Here is an 8,917-nt window from a genome sequence, read left to right as displayed (position 1 = left end):
ACTTGCGTTATCACTTAACAAGACACCACGCAGATGAATTAGCGGCACTGCGACCTCAGCCGAAACCTCTTGATTTAAGGCAAACTACACTGGATAACATCACTAACAAACTTCCGTCTACCTCAGCTCGCGCAAAGAAGATAACGGAATCAGTTGTGCATTTCATTTGTAAGGATTTGCGGCCGTATAGTGTGGTTGAAAATGCCGGCTTCAGGCATATGGTGAATACTATGGAGCCGCGCTACATGATCCCCACTCGCAGACACATAACGGACGTAGCAGTGCCCACAATTTACGAAGAGGTAAAGCTACATGTCAAAACATCGCTTGCCTCGGCAGAAAGAGTGGCTCTGACGTGCGATGCATGGACCTCCAGAGCAACTGAGTCGTACGTTACGATTACGTCACATTACATTTCAGATGAGTGGGAACTCGTTTCACATGTTTTGCAGACACGAGCAATGCATGAGAGCCATACTGGCAGTAACATTGCAGAGTTACTGAAAACTGCATTGGAGGAATGGGACATAAAATGGAAGGACCCTGTCGTCGTAACAGACAACGCGTCAAACATGACTGTAGCAGCACAGCTGGCCGGCATGTTGCATGTAAAATGTTTCGCGCATGCCATCAATTTAGCTTCACAGCGTGCACTGAAGCTCCCATCAGTCGCGCGTCTACTTGGAAGAGTGAGACGCATAACCAGTTTTTTTAGACGCAGCACTACAGCCAGCCACGTACTGCAGCAAAAACAAAAGCTACTACAGCTGCCTGAACACAAACTTATGACTGACGTAGTTACGAGGTGGAATAGTGCTTTTGACATGCTGCAGCGGTTTCTGGAGCAGCAGCCAGCCATTTGTGCAGCCCTCCTCTCAGGTGAAGTGAGGAAGACTGAGAAGGACCTCTGCACACTCAATGATTCGGACATAACATCTGCAGAAGAAATTGTCAGCGCTCTGAAACCTATGAAGGTAGCTACGCTTGTCTTGTCAGAGGAGAGCACCGCAACCCTATCACTTGTGGCACCACTCCATGCCCAGATGATCCATGATCTACAAGAGAGCCCCAGTGAGTCCACCATGATAAAAGAAATTAAATCTGCTATATGCCTGGATCTAAACAAGAGATACTTGGATGATGAGCAGAAAGATATTCTTTATGTGGCCTCAGCTATGGATCCCAGATTTAAGGCTTTGCCCTTCCTGTCTGATGACAAACGCCAGGACATCTATGTGAGAGTCATTGCAGAAGCTGCAAGGTGCCAGGTAAGCTTTGCCAATAAACATTAGAATTCATTGTCAGTTAGACAAGCAAAAATATATATCTGTTCACATTTTCACATTAAAAAACATGATATATTAAAATGTAAGATATTTATTTTTAAATGTAAGATAAATTAGTTAACAACAACATAAATATATATATATTACATGGAAACTTAATGACCTAGAATTGTCACTGTTCTTATTTGGGACTATTTTTTGTTTCCTTAATTTCCATAAAATCAAAGCTAATTTTGGTGGGGTTTTTTGTTGTTTTTTTCCAGCAGAGAGAGACTGGAGTGGAGGCAAGAGAGACTAATGCAGATGTGGTGCCAGAGGTGGTGGATGTTCAAGGTCCTGTGCAAGAGGACATCCCATCCAAGAGACCCAGAGATTCTTTTACTTTAGCTGATCTACTTGGACAAACATATGGTGCAGTGAGACCCTCACTGAGAAAAACCACACATGAACTGGCAGAGGAGGAGATGAAAAAATACAAGGAAGCAGCACCCCTGTCACTTACTGGAGCCAATCCACTGGACTGGTGGAAGCAGCACCAAAACGAGTATCCACTCTTGTCACACCTTGCAAAAAGATACCTATGTATCCCGGGCACGAGTGTCTCCTCAGAGAGAGTTTTCTCTACCGCAGGGGACATAATCACAGCACAGAGGAGTGCACTTAGCCCAAAACATGTTGATCAAATTCTGTTCCTGAGCAAAAATCTAAAGTAGGCCTGCTATTGTATCCTGCTTGTTGTTGTTAACTTCAGATGGTTCTACAGTCACTCAGGAATGGTACATTTACTTACATTCAATGTTAATATGTAATCATTTATTAGTTATCAAAATATTTTAGACACTTAAGTTTCTAATAGTTTGGAGGCAAAAGATCGTTTTTGGTCTAACAGTTTGGTGACAATGAATACCTCATATTAGAGCATTTTGTTCCAGTTTTATGTTTACTTGATGCACTTTAATTTTTTTGCCACTTACTATTTTAGTTTTATAAATTGTTTATTTAATTTATATGTAACTTTAGTGGCATATACATTTTAGTTGAATGTTTAAGTGTTAAGTTAAGTGTTTAATAACAATATGGACTTCAATCACACTGTGCCGTTCTAACTTGGAATTGGAATGGATGGAAAATAAATTGGAATTGGAATTTTAATTCGTCTGCCTACTTTATCAAGTTGTCAATATAATGTGACACACATATACTAATACAAACTATTGCAATATATCACAATATGTATTGTATCGCAATATATCGCGATATATCGTATCGTGACCCATGTATCGTGATACGTATCGTATCGTGAGGCCCTTGCCAATACACAGCCCTACTACACGATGGACGGATGGGAGAAGTGGAGGGTCGTGTGTCTGGCAGCTCTTTCCGTGGAGGACATCGAAGACATTTACCTATTCGGAACCATGATTACAGGTCTGATGCTGATTGGATTAGGCATTGCCCTGACTTATCGGAAATTGAAGAAAACTGTGACAGCCGCTCAAAGCCCAACTAGGCTGGCCGGGATGATTGACGGACTTGGCAGAGCTGTTGGCGCCCAGACTATGGCTTTAGATCGCAAACTGGATAACATCACTGTGTCTAATGACCGCAGATTTGATAACATCACGGAGAGGCTCACGGCTCTGCAAAGAGTTTTGGATGGCGGAGACCAGCATGGACATTAGAGGAGCTGCGAAATTACAGTTTCTCGCCTGAAAACCCAAACAACCCCATTCTATCTGCTTTTGGCTCCCCCCTAATCAGCATGGGCCTTGGCCAAGGCTGCTGCTGAGCTCAACAACTCCCCCTGAAGAACAAGGCAGTGAGACTCTCTTGCATTCCTCTCCCCCAACCACAAGGACACCCTACCCCCATCCCACGCCTTCACCGCTTCATACCCCCAGCGTGAACGAGCGGGTCCTTGTACAGCGCCGTTGGCTGCAGGACCGGACGGCTGTTTGTCTATGCTGGACTACCTCCACCTCCCCATTCCCCTCCCCTGTTGCAAGTCTCGACTTTAGTGTTGTGAGATGTGGTGACTATGTGCTTATTGCTGAGGTGTTTTTTTCTGTTCCTATATTGTACTCCCTACTGGAGTACAGTCTGGGGGCTGTTTTTTTTTTATTCACCTCCACTCTCCTCACGTAATCTTGTTTCTCTGAGTTTTCCTATAGTCCCCTGTCTTCCTGACCTGTCTACCCCCTATTTGTGTATGTGATGTTTGTACTGTATATGTATGGTCAGGTTGATGGCCAGTTTTTTCGCTGGTACTTGTGACCAGTGACATGGTGTATTGCAATAGCAATAAAGGGTTTCATCAATCAATCAATCAATCAAATGCTTTTATTTTAAATCAAAGGATAGTATAGCAAACTATTTTAAACTAAAGTTTAACATAGAGCTCATTTTTTTAAAACCGTTTAACATAAAGTCTATACAGTGGTACCTCAGTTCTCGAACTCATTAGAAGTCGAATTTCTTAAGTCGAACCAAACAGTTCGGAAAAAAATGACCTAGTACTCGATCTGAATCTCAGAAGTCAAACCGTGAACGCTAACCTAAGATAACTTGTACACGCAGGGAAATGAGTCGCGGCACGTCTCTCAGCGGAAACAAAGGGTAAAGCTTCAGTCTCAGCCTTGCATTGGCTGTGATAGCACCGTGCATGTTTACACTAGCTGAATACACATATTTAGACAGTAAAAACACCATTTAGACAATGAGATTATTATTTTATAAAATACATTTAAAAATAAAGACTTATTTTAATATTAATAATAAACCATTAATACATTTAATTATAATAATATTGTCGTGCCGAGCGGGGACGGAACGGAGACAAAGGCGCAGACATCAGGGTATCGGGGAATACGAGGTTTAATTACAGGTAAGGCAGGCAAAGCGCAGATGGACAATACAATGACTGGGTTGGGGAAAGAAACCGAAACACGGACAAAATGGACAGAGGACTAATGACAAGAACCAGAAACAGCTGATCACACGGGGATTCCACACGGGGTTAATGAGGGGCCGTGGCACACAGAAGGGGCAGAAGATCGGGGCAGGACTCATTGGTTTTTTTTTTACTTTACACATTGTTTGGATACATTTATTTTCTTACTTTACAAATTACTGTGTTTAGTACAGTATATGCTCTTCTTGTTTTATCCGGTTCATTTTGTGTTTAAATGCTATAAAAAAATAAATAAATAAAAACATATTTAGATGTAATTTTTTGGGGCTGGGAACTAATTAATTGGTTTTCCATTATTTCTTATGGGGTACAAAACTCTTTAGGATTCGATCCAGAGTTCTGAACGGATTAAATTCAAGTTCTGAAGTACCACTGTGACACACACACACATTTTTTTATATATATATCCATAGTCTCGCTTCTCATTTTTTCACTTTCATCATCATGCACCTTATTGCCTCTGTACTTAAAGTCATTTATTTATTATTGTTCATAGTTCGTTGTGTGTCTATTGTGTGTCATCTGTTGTGTCAAATGTTACAACTGTTATTTGTGTGCGCTGCTCCTCTATGCCTTTTAAATTGCCCCTCGGGGACAAATAAAGTTTTTTGGAATTGGAATATATACAGTACACACACACACACACACACACACACACATTTTTGCAAGTTACTGAAAAGTACAACCAAACTACAGACGCTCCTCTACTTACGAACAAGATGCACTAAATGATAAGCTAAACGTATTGTAAGGGAAAGTACTTTATCCCCTCGGGAGCACGTTAACAATTAACGCTGTACTTTTAAGAACCGCGCAGTGAAAGTCTGCTAATAACTGAACTTTATTGTCCACCTGATGATCTCTTCGCAAGTCGAGAGCTACAGTATTTTATTTATTGGACATGCGGCATGGTTTTCATTTACAATAAAAAGTTATTCCGCTAATAAGCTGGCTAGTTGTTTCACGGCTGGCACAGTTAAAACTATATCAATTCCAGACTGATATAGTTTTGTCTAATATCGCCAGGGTTTGTCCTTTGAAAAATGCAAGCGCACACAAATTTGTGCACCTAAAAAGTGCTAGGTGCACAATTTTACCTTTTTTGTGCGCCTAAAATGTGGTTGGACTTTGGTGCAATGGGCCAAAATGTACTTGTATTTCTACATATTTCTGTTTTTTGTAGTCCTAGTGTTAGTTGAGAATTTTGTCCTAGTTTTAATGCTTTAACATATTTTGTAGAAACCCATTTAAAGTGAATCACTTTTTATTGGTGAATAAAATTTGCAATTCAGAATTCAGTCTTTTTTGCATCAATACTTTGGAGATTGTCCTCAATTTGCCTAACACTTGCTGCAGAAGGCTCAGAGGGGAAGAGCACCATAATATTAAGATTATATGGGCCAAAACTTAGAGATGACATCCAATAATTTGTATGAGCCAAATTCTGTTTCTCCACTGAAATTGCATTTGTTAGCCAGTAGAGATGCGCGGATGGCGGTTATATCCGCGGGCGCTGCAGATAATCCGCGGGTTGGGTGGGTAATAAAAAAATACATTTTAATTAATTGCGGGTGGATGAGATCAATCATTAATGATGCAAATATCAACTACATTCTCTAAAATACGAACATGTTTTAAATGCATTTTTCATCAGGCAGACAGTCGCTAATTTGCGCTCTCGTTTTCAAAAAATACGTGCGTGGCGGGAGGAGGGGGGTCCATTTCTTAAAGCAGAAATGGAGGCGAAACAGATCCGAGAGAGACTAAAAAAGGGAGAATTAAAAACAAAACAAAAGGAAGGAAAGAAAAGTGCTGTGTGGGAGCGGTTTAGCGAAGTGCCTATCGCCTGTTACCTATCGTCTGTATAAGTGCCTTTTTTGGGGAAAAAAGTTCTTAATTGTTCTCTCTCTTTTTTTTTTAATCTATTTGGAAAGCATAATATTCTGTATTATTTGAATAGATAGGGCTAATAAAATTGCCGTTATCCAGTCATTGTGTGTTTATGTGTTGCAGCGACAGAAACGGTGATATTCCCATTAAAGTCTGAATGGAGTAGGCTAAAGACTGTTTATTTTATTGAGAAAATGTTGGCTAATCTGGCCAAAGACAAAATTTGTTTTATGAATAAATGTTCATGTAAAGCAGCATATGATACGCGTATTATTTTACTATCAGAGATGCGCAGATTAGCTCTAAAGTCACTGAATCTGCTGTTAAAAACGAAGAAGCGGGTGCGGATATCTATATCAGAGAAAATTATAGGTGCGGGCGGGTGGCGGGTGGATGATTTGTTTAAATCCGCGGATTCGTGTGACATTTTAGCTGATCCGCGCATCTCTATTAGCCAGTGTCTTCTCTGAAAACTTCATTCTTGGATGAAGAACACATCAGCAGTCGATCCCAGCAGCAGCCAATCCTTAACATGTATACAGCTAATATTAACTAGTTATGAAGATGCCATCTCTTAAGTGCTCGAGTAGTTTTGAGTAGGTTGCCTTCCAGGAGAGAATCTGCAACTAGACCACAGGGTGAGTAATGACAGTAGCCAAGGATATTGCTGTTGGACTAGGACTCGGAGTGAGGATAGCTCAATATTAAGAGTTGGACAATAGGGTTGGGTCGATAGACGATGCCATCGTCCATCGCTGATGGCCGATAGACATCACGATGCTGAGCCGACATCACGATCCTCCGCCCCACCCCCGCCGCAGCAGCAACCAGCTCACGAAAAACACACACTTAATCACACTATATAGCCAAATTAAATGCATGCTTTCAATTTCCACATCTTTACTTATTAAAAAGTAAAGAAAAAAAGTTACTTGTTAAAACGAACTTGAAACATGTCAAAATGGACAGAGAGAGACGAAGTATCGCAGCCGCAGCGCTGTCTTAACTCGGTGGGTATGCCATGGACGGTCGGTCGTGGACCTAGACAGTAAATCTCGCCCAACTTCTCAGCACATTTTTCGACCATCACGACTTGCTTAGTTGTCAGACAATGAACTCACCTCTAGAACCATTTCCTTCCCGCCTAAATTAGCGGTTTTACTTGGCAGAATCCCCCTCCGCATCACGTCCCACTTCAAAAACGTTGCATTCTGACACGGATGACCCTTGCTATCCATGCTTTTTTTCGACGCCATTGTTGTCATGAATAATTCCGTGGAGCGTCGAGTGGTCACGTGACAAATTATGAGGCGCGTACAATTTAATTCTTTTTTATTGATAGGCGCGCATTTCTTTGCGCAGCTCTTCACCATTTTAGGCGAATGATGGCATGCACGCGCAATTGCGCACCTTAAAGGATAAGCCCTGTATCACCGGTGCCAGCACTATTTTGTAAGGCATGCACTGGCCAATCATGTAGCACTTCTTTCATAAAAATGAATGAGACATCTCCTACCACTCTGAAAAATAGAAATTTGCCACCGCCCCGCCACTCCGCTCACGAGGCAACATGGCTGCATCTACCAGCAGAGCTCCGGAGCCTCTGGAGAAACACACAGAAAAAAAAGGCTCGCACACGGTCTTCCAAAGTTTGGGAATACTTCAGTCATGATACCTTTTCTGTACCTCTACTGTAGCTGACATTAATGATGCTGTTTCAGCCGTTTTACATTTTCTGTTTACTTATCCTGTCATGCAAGAGTGAGACAAATGATCGTTTATGACTACTCTTACTCACTATAGCCTATATCGTTCTTTACTCACTGAAGTAAGCTTAACTATAAGCTACCATGTTTGTTAAAAACATGTTTCTCTAGTTTCCATGTTTTAGCATCTATTTCAACATTAGTCAAATTGATGTACTGAAGTAATTAAGTAAAAACTATTGCAGTGATTATTAACTTCAGTCTACCATAGAAGTCCTATTGAATCTCTTAAGATTTGCCTTTTTGTTAATAATGCTCTAATGTTTATGAAATGTTTTAATAAATTGAAATAATGAGAATTTCACGTGTGTGTGTGGGGGAGGGGGTGAATTGTATTAAATGACTAAATTGAAAATAATTGCTTATCAATAAATTTATCAGATCGAAAAATTAGTTGTTAGATTAGTCAAATAACACAAAAAAAATTATCGCTAGATTAATCATTTAAAGAATAATCGTTTGGGGCAGCACTATAATGAACACAATTTGGACTTACAGTCCTCTTTGTTCGTATGTCTGAAAGTTCGTAAGTAGAGGAGCGTCTGTAATTCCCTTATTTAAAAAAATGTAGCCTTAAAAGGTAACAAAACCTGAAAGGAAAAATAACAGCATACTCCTTCGGGTGTTTTCTTCTGAGGTGGTTAAAAAGGTTTGTCATGTCGCCATCCGACTTGCGCATCTTACCACTGTAAATTACTAGGGGGATAACGGCACATGGTGTTTTATTGAACCGCTTGGTACGCCCCTCAATATGCACACGTGAACCACAGTATCATGATATACTTGTTATTATCCTATACGTACTGCGTGAATATAAGTATTTTTCCCCCAAAAAATACATCTTAAACAACAGGGGTTGTCTTATTTTCAAGGGCTAGAATTTAAATGTCATTAAACAACAGCAGATGGCATAAATTACAGTGGAACCCGCTTATAGTGACCAACTGCTTATATGGATCAAAAAGCTTGGGACAGAATCATTCCTATGCAAATACTGTATAAAT

At 40.6% G+C, this 8,917-nt stretch overlaps 2 protein-coding genes across 3 annotated transcripts in view; one reads left to right on the top strand and one right to left on the bottom strand.

The window, feature by feature from the left end:
* LOC140590840 (E3 SUMO-protein ligase ZBED1-like) overlaps positions 1 to 2,438 on the top strand; it is a 4,230-nt gene extending 1,792 nt beyond the window's left edge. The window contains exons 1-2 of one of the 2 annotated variants that reach the window (XM_072712040.1): positions 1 to 1,268; positions 1,553 to 2,438. The exon at positions 1 to 1,268 is cut by the window's left edge and continues 1,792 nt beyond it. In XM_072712040.1, the coding sequence (XP_072568141.1) occupies positions 219 to 1,268; positions 1,553 to 1,999 (1,497 nt within the window). In that variant the 5' untranslated portion in view covers positions 1 to 218 and the 3' untranslated portion in view covers positions 2,000 to 2,438. Of the gene's footprint in view, positions 1,269 to 1,549 lie in introns of both variants that reach the window. The other variant, XM_072712039.1, reaches the window with a different exon arrangement.
* atf7ip (activating transcription factor 7 interacting protein) overlaps positions 1 to 8,917 on the bottom strand; it is a 68,221-nt gene that overhangs the window by 55,371 nt on the left and 3,933 nt on the right. The window lies entirely within an intron of this gene.

This window comes from Paramormyrops kingsleyae, chromosome 5, assembly GCF_048594095.1.
Source record: "Paramormyrops kingsleyae isolate MSU_618 chromosome 5, PKINGS_0.4, whole genome shotgun sequence".
NCBI classification, from domain to species: domain Eukaryota; kingdom Metazoa; phylum Chordata; class Actinopteri; order Osteoglossiformes; family Mormyridae; genus Paramormyrops; species Paramormyrops kingsleyae.
Note: the sequence above shows the minus strand (reverse complement) of the source record. Positions and strands in the feature narration are given on the sequence as shown.